We start from the raw sequence: 16,383 nt of genomic DNA, 5'->3' as shown, positions 1-16,383 counted from the left end.
CCAGCCGCCCCATCAAGAGAGTGTTGGGGGTGACTGGGTCGACATCTGCTACATCACTTGAGACGTAACCGAGGGGCTTTGAGTTCAATACTCCCTCGATCTCCGTGAGGACTGTCGTGAGGACTTCTTCAGCCACGGTCTGGGCCCCAAGCACGGCGTACAGAGCTGTCTTTATGGAACGTACTTCTCTTTCCCAGGTTCCCCCGAAGTGAGGGGCGTTCGGGGGGTTAAACTGGAAGTCGATCTGATAAGGAGCGAGGTGGGTCTTAAGTTCTGGACCCATGGCTTGGAAGCTCTCTCTCAGCTCTCTTTCTCCGCCTTTGAAGTTTGTCCCGTGATCAGACAACAACGTAGACGGTTTTCCTCTTCGCGCTGTGAATCTCCGGAAGGCCATGAGGAATGAGTCCGTACTCATGGTCGGAAGGAGTTCTATGTGTACTGCTCGGGTGGTCATGCACTTGAATACAATGCCCCACCTCTTCTCCGTCCCTCTTCCTTTCTTCACGTAGAGCGGGCCGAAGCAGTCCACGCCCGTGGAGTGAAAGGGCTTATCGCCGAGTCGGAGGCGACAGGGAGGCAGGTCTGCCATCATGGGTATACTGGGCTGTGCTCGCCACTTGCGACAGTCTAGACAGGTCCGCTGGAAGCGTCGTACTGCTTCTCTTCCTTGTAGTATCCAATAGCGACGTCGGATCTCAGCGAAGACTCTCTCTGCCCCAGCGTGGTGCACATCCTCGTCGTATTTCTTTATGATGAGCTCAGTGACCTTGCGGCTGTTGAGGACTATAGGAAACTTGACGTCATCCGTTAAGTCCGGGGCCCGTCTCAGACGACCACCCACCCTGATGAGGCCATGGGTGTCGCGCTCGGGGGCCAAGTGGAGCAGTCTGCTGTCTGACGGGATTGGCTTTGTTCCCTGCAGGCAGACTAGCTCGTCGGGGAACGAGTCTCTTTGGGCTCGCTGTAGCAGAAGGAGTTCTGCCTCTGCGTAGTTCGATGCGTTAATGTCGGTAGTGGGGGGGACCTCAGGGTGGTGCCACAGGAATGTCTTTAGCTGCGCACTCTCAAAGGTGAGGCAGTCGTCTATGTTATGGTCAGTGGGGACTGGGGTGTGCGTCAACCCACAGAACATAGATTTCTTGATCTCTGCCTCCTCTTGACTAGCCTCTCTAGGCCACTCTTCCTCCGGGAGCTTGAGGAACTCAGGACCGTCACTGTAGATATTGTGACGTGTGAGGTCATCTAGGGACATCCCCCGTGTGATGACATCGGCTGGGTTCTGTTTCGTGTCCACGTACCTCCAGCACGCTGATCCTACTAGGTCTTGAATCTCTGTGATTCTGACTCCCACGAAGACCTTGTATCTACAAGAATCGGACTGGATCCATGTGAGTACGGTCATGGAGTCTGACCACAAGATTGTTCTTTGCACCGGGATGGTGAGTTCACGTTGGATTAACGTGGCGAGTTGCGCGCCTACCAGAGCTGCGCAGAGCTCTAGACGCGGGATCGATTGTTGCCTGCGGGGGGCTATCCTTGAGCGAGCCAGGATGAAGGCTGTGTGTATTTCTCCTCCCTCCTCTCGGGCCCGCAAGTAAGCCACCGAACCGTAGGCCACTTCTGAGGCGTCGCTGAAGACATGCAGGTCCATCTGGCACGTCTCCAGCCGCACTGTGGGTGGGAAGTAGCTTCGGCGTATGTTCACATTTTGGAGCGAGCTGAGTTCTCTCTCCCACTCTCTCCAGGTGGAAGCTAGGTGGTCGGGTATGGGGTCATCCCAGCCCTGTTCCTTGTCCCACAGCTCTCGTACAATCATTTTCGCCCGAGTGGTGTAAGGTAGGATACACCCCAGCGGGTCGTATTGACTTGCGAGTGTTCTGTATACGCTCCGTCTGGTGGTCGGTAGAGGGGTCGACCTTCCCTGCTCCGTGGTCAGGGGTGTGTATTTGTAATGGAGCGAGTCTGTTTTGAAGCGCCAGACTAGGCCCAATGTCATTTCCTGTGCTGTGTTACATGTCCTTAGTATGTAAAGTCCTCAACGCTGCATGTCCTTAGTATGTAAAGTCATCAGCGCTACATGTCCTTAGTATGTAAAGTACTCTCAATGCTACATGTCCTTAGTATGTAAAGTCCTCTCAGTGATACATGTCCTTAGTATGTAAAGTCCTCTCAGCGCTACATGTCCTTAGTATGTAAAGTCCTATCAACACTACATGTCCTTAGTATGTAAAGTCCTCTCAGCGCTACATGTCCTTAGTATGTAAAGTAATCTCAATGCTACATGTCCTTAGTATGTAAAGTCATCTCAGCGCTACATGTCCTTAGTATGTAAAGTCATCAGCGCTACATGTCATTAGTATGTAAAGTACTCTATGCTACATGTCCTTAGTATGTAAAGTCCTCTCAGTGATACATGTCCTTAGTATGTAAAGTCATCTCAGCGCTACATGTCATTAGTATGTAAAGTCATCAGCGCTACATGTCCTTAGTATGTAAAGTCCTCTCAATGCTACATGTTCTTAGTATGTAAAGTCCTCTCAGCGCTACATGTCCTTAGTATGTAAAGTCATCTCAACGCTACATGTCCTTAGTATGTAAATTCCTCAACGCTACATGTCCTTAGTATGTAAAGTCCTCTCAATGCTACATGTCTTCAGTATGTAAAGTCCTCAACGCTACATGTCCTCAGTATGTAAAGTCCTCTGATGTTGTTTTTGTTGTTGTGGATTTTGAAAGCAGTAAAAAGACAGTAAAGGGGAGGAGAATGGAATGATGATGAATGTGTCCACATCCTGTCAGTCAGACAACATTGTAAAACTCCACATTACTGTTACATTCAATAAATCCTCACAGAACTAAAGTAAACATTATTACATTGTGTCAACGTTACACCAGGGCCCTCATTTATCAACTTGACGTACGCACAGATATGTGCTTAAGCCGTGCGTACGATCATTTCTAAGCAAAATGTGGGATTTATCTATTTGAACTTGTGCTTGACTTTGTGCGTATATTTAAGCACAGGTCGGACCATGCGTAGGTGGCGCCGGTGGTAGAATATTTTCACAACGCGGAAATAAGCACTGACTGTGCTCTGCGTAACTCAACTCGTTATTATTTTGCGCATATATTGCAGAAATACGGGAACGTTTTGAATATATTTAAAAGGCTTTGCCATTGTTAAACGTAATAAGTGGAACCCCGAAGCTGTAAGCAGAATACAAGTCATATGAACACCCACGATATAAAAACGCATTGCAATTAGAACAGACAGGTTATTTGTTGAGTGTATGTGTATACAAAACCCTTGCAATAAATGTGTCTTATGAATGAAAAGCATACATGCTCTGGACACAGAGCATATATCGTGTGGGTGATATTACAGAATTTCACTTATTTAGTTTTACAATGTCAAAGCCTAAATCAAAACGTTCCCGTATTTCTGCAATCTATGCGCAAAATAATAACGAGTTGAGTTCTAACAAAGAACGTATTACATGCTGTTAGGCTGATAGAGTAAACTATGATATGAATATGAATATGATATGATCATATAAATACTGGTCCGTCCGCGAGGATATCGAGGACTCGGATAGCCATTAAGCCATTTGAGAATATAGGCGGCCTATAGCCTATACATATTATTTAATGTTTTCATAAGCGTAAAGATACAACAGCTAGATTAATGATCAAGTTAGTTTACTGTATGCAGGCTTCGCAGGGCTGTGTGTTATATATGCGCAAGTTACTGTTGCATAATGTAGGCTGGCTGCTATTATATGTAATTCATAGGCTACCTAATACCAACAACAAAATGGATTGTATCATATGCCTCTACACACATTATATTATACACATCATATTATATCTTGGTTCGGCAGCGCCTCTGTGAACAATCTCTCAGAGTTTGCTCCATCAATAAACGCGCATTTTGGCTGATAATGTGCCGGTGGCCGGAGTCTCATTCAGGCCTAATTGTATTTAATTCAATTGTAATGTTATTACTGGGGTATCTAAAACATCACAATGTAGATCAGGGTTATCCACTGAAGCCATAATGACTCTGATCAGAACCACAGGCTCATGACGAGCGCACACAATAGGCATTGTAGAGCGCAGAGTTGGCGTGCTGAAATTGATTTAATTTCAGTCATTACAGTGCTTAATGTCGGGTCATCTCTTGTCATTTATTTCTGTCAATGTGCTGGTTCTGTAGCAGGACTGGGTCAGTCAACATCCTTGGCTCCCGGCGCACCGAAGATTATACGTTCAAGTTCGGTTGGACCTCTGTGATCAATCTCGCTCTCAGTGAAGTCTCTCAGAGTTCGCTTGGGTTAGTCCACTTTTCCACATTTCATGGGGGTGTTCCATTACCGTATATGGTTAATCGGGGCGGTTCTGGTATGCAAATACGTGAAAGTGTGCACGAGCCTCGGCGTAGGACCAAGGTGATATTTATCATGACAGGTGTGCGTAGGACCTGTGTACGCACGTGTGATGAATCAATTTTTTTTGTGCGTGCACACATTCTAAATTCTGTGCTTAAGTATGGAAATAGAACATTTTCTACGTCACGTTGATGAATGAGGGCCCTGGTCTTATTCAAGTGCTTCTGAACAAGCTGGATGGGGGGGAAGTTGTGTTAAGATCACAGAGACCTTAGAAACTAGACTTGATCTAATCCAAGAGATTAATAAATAACAGGTAGGAGATTGATTCGAGTCTCTCTCTCTCTCTCTCTCTCTCTCTCTCTCTCTCTCTCTCTCTCTCTCTCTCTCTCTCTCTCTCTCTCTCTCTCTCTCTCTCTCTCTCTCTCTCTCTCTCTCTCTCTCTCTCTCTCTCTCTCTCTCTCTCTCTCTCTCTCTCTCTCTCTCTCTCTCTCTCTCTCTCTCTCTCTCTCTCTCCTCTCTCTCTCTCTCTCTCTCTCTCTCTCTCTCTCTCTCTCTCTCTCTCTCTCTCTCTCTCTCTCTCTCTCTCTCTCTCTCTCTCTCCTCTCTCTCTCTCTCTCTCTCTCTCTCTCTCTCTCTCTCGCTCTCTCTCTCGCGCCTCTCTATCTCTCTCTCTCGCTCTCTCTCTCTCTCTCTCTCTCTCTCGCTCTCTCTCTCTCTCTCTCTCTCTCTCTCTCTCTCTCTCGCTCTCTCTCTCTCTCGCTCTCTCTCTCTCTCGCTCTCTCTCTCTCTCTCTCGCTCTCTCTCTCTCGCTCTCTCTCTCTCTCTCTCTACAAACACCACAGTATGCTAGCACAACAACAGTCTGGGTAGAGCTACCACAGTCTACTAGCACAACAACCGTCTGGATTGAACTACATTCTACTAGCTAGTGGCTGACTAAGAGGGTTTATTTCAATGGCCAATGCCGATAATGATATTTAGAGAAATTCAAAATACAGAAAGAATGTCTATTGTTGTGAAATAAACTGAAATGTCTGTCAAAAGTTTGAGTTAATTACTATTAGACTACTAAGACCTTACCTGGGGTTCTTGTTGTTGAGACTTAGTGCAATTTCATTCACAGCATGTGGGTGGGACATTACCATGTTGAAGCCATACTAGAGAGAGAGGGGGGGGAGAGATAGAGAAAGAAAGAGGGAGAGAGAGAAATAAAGGGAGAGAGAGAGAGATGGAGAAAGAAAGAGAAAGAGGGAGGGAGATAGAAAGAAAGAGAGAGATAAAGAAAGAGAAAGAGGGAGAGAAAGAAAGAGGGAGAGAGAGAGAAAGAAAGAGAGAGAGGAGAGAGAGAGAGAGGGGGAGATAGAGAAAGAAAGAGAGAGAGATAGAAAGAAAGAAAGAGAGAGAGAGAAAGAAAGAGGGAGAGAGATAGAGAAAGAAAGAGAGAGAGTGAGTGAGTGCCTCCTTTTACATAATAAATCAGGAACTTGAGGGTCAGTAGAAACATGGCAGAGGAACAAATTGGATTCTGGCCTGAGATGGATGTGTGCTTCCCTCCAACAGGACACACTTCAATAATAGTGACTAACCTGGTAGTTCCTAATAGTGAGTGACCTGGTAGTTCATAATTCTTCAGGTAGTTCATCATTCTTTCCAAAAGAAAAAGAGGCCTAGAAGCGTGGCTAACGCTAATGGCGCGCATACCAGAGGCTAACTGCCTAAGAAAACGGGCACAGAGGCACTGAAAGAAGATTTCACCCATCTAACACACTAGACTAGACAAATATCAAGATGTATACATCAGTGGACCAATTGCATGCTTTCGCAGAGGACAAGAAGCCTTCCGTCGACTCCTTCAGACAAACCTCTTAAGCTGCAACGGTTTTCTGGACTTTTTGCAACCGGTGGCTCGGGTGTGCATATTTTGTAATACAATATATATATAGAATTGAAGGCTTATTTGTTGCCTGTCGATAGCGACAAAATCCGTCAAAATCCATTCAGCGGTTACATGCCGGTATTTGAGGCTTGTGCAAAGTACACGGTATTGCGCAAAATACCACTCCCGACTCAGGCTGCAGTAGTTCCGTCAATCTAGAGCCGATCTCGAAAATTATTGTGGATCATTGTAGCCAATGAGTGTGGCTTCCAATGATACCCCATGTGGGGATGTGTGAATCAAGGATCTAGGTGAACAACTAAATTCTTTAACAGGAAGCCAAATGAATTGAAGTCTTTGAGAAAACTGAGTTTTTCTTTGTACACAGTTTACCAAAATCACTCCTAATCACTCATTTCTGAATGGATCTTTATTAAATTTGGATATGTACTACAGCTTCAGGCTATGGCTCCGTCTGGATTTGTAAGCCATACCACCTTCTGGGGAAATACTATCTCTGGACTACTAACTACTACAGAAAGACTTGAGTAACACGTTTTTCTACAACTCAAGTTCAGACCTATGTTACTCTATTACGTTAGCACTAAAATTGAAATTTGTTTCTGGAATCAGAAACTTCAGAATGTCATCTTTCAAAAGAGACCAGGCTCATGCATGTGCTATAAGTATAAAGTATGTTGTTTTGGTTTGCAAAAAAAGTATGCAGTCCTCAAAAACGAAAACTAAAATGGCCAATTTTGGGGGCGCTTGCTAAGGGCGCTTTCACATATAGTTTTGGTGGACTTGGTGCGGTTCGGGGGGTGAAGTTGCAACATTGTTGCATTCTTCATTTGGTTCGTCTGCATTCACACAGCAATTTGTCAAGCGCACTAAACTTTCTGAACAATGTCACACGGTCGAAAAGGGCGCTCGTCTATTGGACAATAGAGAGTGGAAATGTGTGTGTGTGGCTGCGAGCCCGTGTGTGCGCGCGCGCGTGTGTGTGTGTGTGTCTGTGTGTGTGTGGACTGCAAGCCCTGTCTGACTCCAGATCAGCGGAGGCGGAGTTTTATATTTTGACGTGGCATTGATCCATTGTTCTATTGAAGCCCATTACCACCATCCTCTCGCTAAACAACTTGTACACCGCGTTGTTTTTATGAGTGCCCACAAGTAGCTGTTTTATTTGGTCTTCTGCCCATATGTGTACAGTGTGCTTGTTTTGCAGTGAATGCCGCGCGCCGCGGTAATAATAATAATAATAATAATAATAATAATAATAATAATAATAATAATAATAAGCCGCAGTGTTTTTTTTTTTCCTTCTACCCAAGATGCACAGTTTATCAGATGACTTCCTATATTTGGTCCGCGTTTTGTCCGATGAAGCGAACCGAGACCAAACCCAAAAAAGCGGACTATCGAATTCTGGTCCGATAGTCCGGACTAAACAGCTCTGGTGTGAAAGCGAGTTAAGAGGCCCCACAGCCCAAATGGAATGATAAAAAAATATATAAAAAAAAAAAAAAATCATACTTTTTAATTTTAATAGTCGACTATCTGCAGATTTTGGCGACTACAAGTCGACTATACAAGTCCTTAGTCGGGGACAGACAGCCCTAGTAGTGACTGACCTGGTAGTTAGTCGGGGACAGCAGCCCTAATAGTGACTGACCTGGTAGTTAGTCCGGGACAACAGCCCTGATAGTGCCTGACCTGGTAGTTAGTTGGGGACAACAGCCCTGATAGTGACTGACCTGGTAGTTAGTCGGGGACAGCAGCCCTAATAGTGACTGACCTGGTAGTTAGTTGGGGACAACAGCCCTGATAGTGACTGACTTGGTAGTTCATAATGGCCCTCAGGGGACAACAGCCCTGATAGTGACTGACCTGGTAGTTCATAATGGCCCTCAGGGGACAACAGCCCTGATAGTGACTGACCTGGTAGTTCATAATGGCCCTCAGGGGACAACAGCCCTGATAGTGACTAACCTGGTAGTTCATAATGGCCCTCAGGCACATGATGCAGACGTGGACGTCGTCCTTCTTACAAACCAGTCTGGAGTTCTTCAGAGTTCTCCTGCTGGGCAGCGTGTTGCACCTGAAACAGAGGACAGAGCGGCTCAACACAAAAGGGCTTTTATAGACATATAAACAAGTACTGACTAATGTCAAGAAGGGTCATAAAAACATTTGAAAACTCCACATTACCACATACAAATGATATGGTATAATAATGTATTACACCATGCCTTATCAAGTGCATCTTAAATAGTGGTGCTTGAGAAGCGAAAGACGACTTGGGCAACGTTGAAATGTTTCTGAATGCAAACAAACAAAAACACAAACGCATGGCTTGAGAAAGACCAGATGCCATTTATAAACTACGTAAACACACACCTCCCCTACGAGACCAGGAAGTCAAGACCTCCACGTTACATTAACACCATGTATCAACCATCAAATGCACCCACAGCACACACATCCACACGCACACACTCACTTTAAAACAAACAACTCACTGCAGCACCCACTTTACCCACTTTAGAACACCTAAACACACTTTATATTTATTGGTAAAGAATTTGCACTACAACCCATACCTCATTACACCTACTGTAAATTGTACCTAAATTGTACCTCATCCCATTTCTGCTTTGTACTGTATAGTATATTGTAAGTTACTTCTACTCTGCATTGCACATTGCATATATGTATATACTGAACACTTTTGTCTACGTACTTGACTTCTTTTTATACTTGCTATACTTATTTTATAGTTATCTATTTTTGTCTAGCACAGTCTCTGGAGCGTAACAGAAAGAAGCATTTTGTATAAAAGTATTCTGTACTTCTGTATGACAACTAATAAAGAAACTTGAAACATTAACACACACACACCTCCCCTACGAGACCAGGAAGTCAAGATCTCCATGTTACATTAACACACACACACCTCCCCTACGAGACCAGGAAGTCAAGATCTCCATGTACATTAACACACATACACACACACCTCCCCTACGAGACCAGGAAGACCTCCACGTTACATTAACACACATACCTCCCTTACAAGACCAGGAAGACCTCCACGTTACATTAACACACACACACACCTCCCCTATGAGACCAGGAAACCGCCACGTTAACACACACACCTCCCCTACGAGACCAGGAAGACCTCCACGTTACATTAACACACACACCTCCCCTACGAGACCAGGAAGACCTCCATGTTACACACACACACACACACACACACACACACACACACACACACACACACACACACACACACACACACACACACACACACACACACACACACACACACACACACACACACACACACACACACACACACACACACACACACACACACACACACACACACACACACACACACACACACACACACACACACACACACACACACACACACACACACACACACACACCTCCCCTACAAGACCAGGAAGACCTCCAAGTTACATTAACACACACACAAAAGGGCCGTATAATCTACAGCCTTGCCAGGGAGACTCAGGGGGTGCCCCTGTGATTGTTTTAATTTAACTATCCTGCACAAAGATATCACTTTACAAGTAGAACAACAGCGGCACGTCATTTGCATGCAGGGCAGTAGATCTTGTGGGCCTTTGAGGGGACAAGACCAGGGAGGAGGGGCTACTGGGGTTTTGAGGGGACACGACCAGGGAGGAGGGGCTACTGGGCTTTTGAGGGGACACAACCAGGGAGGAGGGGCTACTGGGCTTTTGAGGGGACAAGACAGGGGGGGGGGGGGGGGGTAGATACAGGGCTTTCTCCTCTGGTACGGCGCTGGACTACGAGAGTAGAGTAGTGTAGAGTAGAGTAGAATAGAGCAGAGCAGAGTAAAATAGAGTAGAGTAGAGTAGAGCAGAATAGAGTAGAGTAGAGCAGAGTATAGTAGAGTAGAATAGAGCAGAGTAGAGTAGAATATAGTAAAATAGAGTAGAGTAGAGCATAGTAGAGTAGAGCAGAATAGAGTAGAGCAGAGTATAGTAGAGCAGAGCAGAGTAGAGTAGAGTAGAATATAGTAGAGTAGAGTAGAGTAGAGCAGAGTAGAGTAGAATATAGTAAAATAGAGTAGAGTAGAGTAGGATAGAGCAGAATAGAGTAGAGCAGAGCAGAGTAGAGTAGAGCAGAGTAGAGTAGAATAGAGCAGAATAGAGTAGAGCAGAATAGAGTAGAGTAGAATATAGTAGAGTAAAGTAGAGTAGAGTAGAATAGAGCAGAATATAATAGAGTAGAGTAGAGTAGAGCAGAATAGAGTAGAGTATAATATAGTAGAATAGAGCAGAGTAGAATAGAGCAGAGCAGAGCAGAGTAGAGTAGAATAGAGCAAAGTAGAGTAGAGTAGAGCAGAGCAGAGTAGAGTAGAGCAGAATAGAGTAGAGTAGAATATAGTAGAGTAGAATATAGTAGAATAGAGCAGAGCAGAGCAGAGTAGAATAGAGCAAAGTAGAGTAGAGCAGAGTAGAGTAGAGCAGAATAGAGTAGAGTAGAGTAGAGTAGAGTAGAGTAGAATAGAGCAAAGTAGAGTAGAGTAGAGCAGAGCAGAGTAGAGTAGAGCAGAATAGAGTAGAGCAGAGTAGAGTAGAGCAGAGTAGAGTAGAGTAGAGCAAAGTAGAGTAGAGTAGAGCAGAGCAGAGTAGAGTAGAGCAGAATAGAGTAGAGCAGAGTAGAGCAGAGCAGAGTAGAATAGAGCAAAGTAGAGTAGAGCAGAGCAGAGTAGAGTAGAGTAGAATAGAGTAGAGTAGAGTAGAGTAGAGCAGAGTAGAGTAGAATATAGTAGAATAGAGTAGAGTAGAGTAGAGTAGAGTAGAGTAGAGTAGAGTAGAGTAGCGAGGACAGCTCATAATGAGAGTAGCTGGTCGGGACCAAACACAGGGTTTATTTTCAGACCCTTGTCACGAGGTGCACTTTGCCACAGTTCTAGGAAATAAAACATGTCTTGAGGCGACAGATACACACACACACACTGATTCATGTCAGGCCTCGGGGTGTGACTCCGACTTGAGTCACAACGTGGTGCGGTGCCCCTCTCTCTCTCTCTCTCTCTCTGAGGAAGAGGAGGGGGCAGGGTCTTAAGACATAAGGAATAAGGGATACATAAGGACAAATCAATGGTGAGGTCTATTCTACACAGTGATGTTACAGGTCGTTAGCTTTTATGATGCAGTCGTGAAAGTTTAGTATTCTTCATTATGTTTATCAACATGCGTGCAAGTGCTGCTGCGTCTGTCTGTCTGTCTGTCTGTCTGTCTGTCTGTCTGTCTGTCTGTCTGTGTTTGTCTGCCTGTGTTTAGAAGTCTGTTCCATTTAGAATGTCGTGACACCTGCCTGGCGCCAAACAAGTTACAACTACAACATGAACACAAGTCCTTTCTCACGTGGTACAAACAACGTACCAGGGAATAATGGCATATTATTAACATATTACAACATAAATATCACAATATTCAGTGTACAATATATATATATATATATATATATATATATATATATATATATATATATATATATATTCAATTTGTAGGAGAGCTTTATATTTGTGGAACAAATCTCAAGGCGCTACAGTGTAGAAGAACATAAAAACTAGTAAGAGTAAGAAGAACATAAAATAAGTAGGACTAAAACTAGTAAAAGAGTCAAATAAGAAGGGCTAAAACTAGTAAAAGAGTAAAAGAACATAAAATGTGTGGAGCTAAAACTATATATATAATACTTTCATATCATAATACTTTAGGTGTTGGAAATTATATATTGTTATATATACTGTTAATGATTACCTGTATCACTGTACATATTAATACTACAACTCTGTACATACACCTGATTAGCACTATTACTCAGTAGTACTAATTTATATATTTTAGTTTAATCACCTGTACATTGTATATTACTATTGCACTTTACCGCTACATTTGCACTCTGGTTGAATGCCAAACTTATTTTTGTTGTACTGTACTTGTGCTGTATGATGCCAATACATTTGAATTTAATCTAATCTAATCAAATATTAGATAATCACAGTTAATGTGCATCATATTGGGGAACTGAGTGTGATGTAGTCATTTTCAACTGACACTCAAATATTTCAGAGAAATATTGGGATAAATCAGAAATGATCCACTACATGTTCCCAAAGTGTAACTATGATAAAGAAATTATCCACTACATGTTCCCAAAGTGTAACTATGATAAAGAAATGATCCACTACATGTTCCCAAAGTGTAACTATGATAAAGAAACAATCCACTACATGTTCCCAAAGTGTAACTATGATAAAGAAACAATCCACTACATGTTCCCAAAGTGTAACTATGATAAAGAAATGATCCACTACATGTTCCCAAAGTGTAACTATGATAAAGAAATTATCCACTAGGCCTACATGTTCCCAAAGTGTAACTATGATAAATAAATGATCCACTACATGTTCCCAAAGTGTAACTCTGATAAATAAATTGTCCATTACATGTTCCCAAAGTGTAACTATGATAAATAAATGATCCACTACATTTTTTGTATTTGTATTTATTGGTTTAAAATACAGAGACAGTGCATATTAAGGAACATTTGACTGTAAATATGCCAGTTTAGCCAAGTTGGCTAATTTTCAACTGTAGTCTCTGGGGCAGGTGACATGAGCACAACAATAATTAAAACATAGTACAATAATTAAAACACAGTAGGAATAATTAAAACACAGTAGGAATCAGTATAGGTTACACTAAATACACTAAAATACATACAAATAAATACATTAAAATACATTACAATACATCCCCTCAGTTAACACTTTGATTGCCTAAGGCTAAATTCATGATATACCATAGGTTGCCAGCTCTATTTGTCTATGGATAAGTACCCCTTCTTTGCAGGGCTATAACTTTTTAAATTCTATTGCTAAATTGCCATTATTATGGCCCATTCAAAGTCCTATATGTATTGTTCATTGTGTAGCAACGTTAAACTTTTTCATTCACATATTCATAGTAAAATATGGTCTAATGTATAAGTATGTTTTCATCTCTTTCTGCAGCTTTCTCCAGAACGTGATCTATAGCCCCAAATGCATTATATTGATGATGAAATACAGTTTGATGGCAATCGGCGCGATATAAAAAAATTCAATTGGGCGTACTTCTAGACGTTTCTACGTATCATCTGATGATGACCGGATGGGCGGGGGATCGTTTATAATTCCGTGGGCAGCATTATATCATTCATCTAGTGTGGGTCATATGTTCATCAGAGCAGTTTATATCGAACACGTTCAAAAATAACGCTGAATCTTACCGTATCTTCCTCGCGCCGTTGGACGATCAGCGTGGTGTAGACCGTTTTCGATTATGGGATGTTTATCCTGAAGAACCATTTCCAGGTTGTATACTACTATATACGTCCAAATAACGTTGTTTATTGAGTTAGGGCGAGCGATTGATCATCCAGTGTGTTGAGATGGAGTCCGGCTACCGATCGCGAGTGCCCGGAGCACATAGGATGAGCACTTCCTGTTTGGCGAGCCCCTCCCTCTTGGCCGATCTGCCGATCGGCCACCGGATGGCGCTCTCGAACCGTTAAACAGTTGATGGGAGCTCACCAGTACATCTCAGGGCTCCGGAAAGAAAATATGATTTCGATCACAGATTTTTGAAATATTGATATCAAAGACGAGTTACGGCGTCCTCGGCAACTTGAGCATGGCGGGGAAGGACGCCTAAAAGCGTCTTCCGGCAGTTAAAGTGTTAAAATGGTCGCAAAGTGTAACTATGATAAATAAATGATCCACTACATGTTCCCAAAGTGTAACCCTATGAATGATAATAAACACATATTATCTTCTACATAACACCTAACAACTACACCACCAAACACTATGATAAAAAACACATAGTATCTTCTACATAACACCTAACAACTACACCACCGAACACTATGATAAAAAAAACACATAGTATATTCTACATAACACCTAACAACTACACCACCAAACACTATGATAAAAAAACACATAGTATCTTCTACATAACACCAAACAACTACACCACCGAACACTATGATAAAAAACACATAGTATCTTCTACATAACACCTAACAACTACACCACCAAACACTTGAAACTCAAGACTATGACTGGAGACTAGGGGACTGGAGTAAACACAGATAGGATGACTAGGTAACTCCAGGTAGCTCTTTAAACACATACCGTTGTGCTTGAGGACACTTAGAAAGGCTCATGGTGCTCTGGGTCCTTTGAGTCGGCATTATTTAAAAAAAAAAAAAAAAAAGATACACACGGTTGTTTAAATTGACATCCAAATGTTGAGTGACACTGAATTACACAACACACACAATCACAACAAGTGATAAAGCCTCTGTGTACAGGATGATGACGGACACAGTAATACCGTAACAACATTGTGATTGTTTTGTACTTGTGCTGTATGATGATGACAATACATTTAAATCTAATGTAATCTACTGAAGCTATGCCTACTAGTTCCAGCCTGTATAGCAGCTCAGTAGAATGAAACTAGACCAGGAACTACTGAAAGCAGGAACCACCGACAGCAGGAACCACCGACAGCAGGAACCACCGACAGCAGGAACCACTGACAGCAGGAACCACCGACAGCAGGAACCACTGACAGCAGGAACCACTGACAGCAGGAACCACTGACAGCAGGAACCACCGACAGCAGGAACCACTGACAGCAGGAACCACTGACAGCAGGAACCAGGAACCACTGACAGCAGGAACCACTGACAGCAGGAACCACTGACAGCAGGAACCAGGAACCACTGACAGCAGGAACCACTGACAGCAGGAACCACTGACAGCAGGAACCAGGAACCACTGACAGCAGGAACCACTGACAGCAGGAACCACTGACAGCAGGAACCACAGACAGCAGAAACCACTGACAGCAGGAACCACAGACAGCAGAAACCACTGACAGCAGGAACCATTGACAGCAGGAAACACATGGACAAAGGAGAATTCAGGCTGGCAGCACAAACACCTCACAACAGCAGGACAAACAAGCGGGGCGGGGGGGCAGGGAGGCATTCAATATAGTGAGGGGTAGAGGTGTGTGCGTGTTAGAGGTGTGTGTGTGCGACTGTGTGTGTGTGTGCATGCCTGTGTGTGTGTGTGTGTGAGTGTGTGTGTGTGTGGCAGGGTCAGTGAGCAGCGTGAGGTGGAGACCTGCCTGGCTTTGTTTCCTGGGAGGGTGAACAGCAGGCTGAGGAGCGGGTCAGAACACATAGGGTTAAAACAGCTCGGCCAACCAGTGACAACCTGCTCATTGTGGTGCATTTAGAGGCAAGGTGTGTGTGCGTGCGTGTGTGCGTGCGTGTGTGTGTGAGGGGGGTTGACCAACAATTACCATCAGCAGAATTTTTATTTTATATTCATAAAATGTTCCTTAAAGGGGGAGAGTTCCAGTTCAGCTGAACTGCAGCCTGAAAATACTACAGAATACTGAATACTAAATACCGAATACTAAATACTGAATATTAAATACTGAATACTAAATATTAAATACTGAATACTAAATACCGAATACTGAATACTAAATACTGAATACTGAATATTAAATACTGAATATTAAATACTGAATACTAAATACTGAATACTAAATACTGAATACTAAATATTAAATACTGAATACTGAATACTAAATATTAAATACTGAATACTAAATACTGAATACTAAATATTACATACTGAATACTAAATACTGAATACTAAATATTAAATACTAAAATACTAAATATTAACATACTAAATACTGAATACTGGATACTAAATACCATCACAACCTGCACAGTAGCACTATGATACTTGTATACGTTTACAACTAATGTAAAACAGGAATATGGATTAAAGCAGGATTATGCACGAGGCAGGTTTTGTCAATGGGTCCTATTGTGTGGCGAGTCTTAAAGAGTTAACCCCACAGACCAGGGGCTTACAGGCCTGCGGTGGGAGTCAATGGAAGCACTGCACCGAGACGTCAAGGGAAAGACAAAGAGAGACTTGGTGAAGTCAGAATACTATGA

At 43.1% G+C, this 16,383-nt stretch overlaps 1 protein-coding gene across 1 annotated transcript in view; it reads right to left on the bottom strand.

The window, feature by feature from the left end:
• The window catches only part of fmnl2a (formin-like 2a), a 286,333-nt gene that overhangs the window by 87,173 nt on the left and 182,777 nt on the right, over positions 1 to 16,383 (bottom strand). The window contains 2 exon segments of the mRNA XM_084310737.1: positions 5,472 to 5,548; positions 8,260 to 8,368. Coding sequence (XP_084166863.1) covers positions 5,472 to 5,548; positions 8,260 to 8,368 — 186 coding nt within the window.

This window comes from Notolepis coatsorum (assembly GCF_963971535.1).
Source record: "Notolepis coatsorum genome assembly, chromosome: 3".
NCBI classification, from domain to species: Eukaryota; Metazoa; Chordata; class Actinopteri; order Aulopiformes; family Paralepididae; genus Notolepis; species Notolepis coatsorum.
The sequence above is the reverse complement of the archived record's forward strand: the minus strand, read 5'-3'. Positions and strand labels throughout refer to the sequence as shown.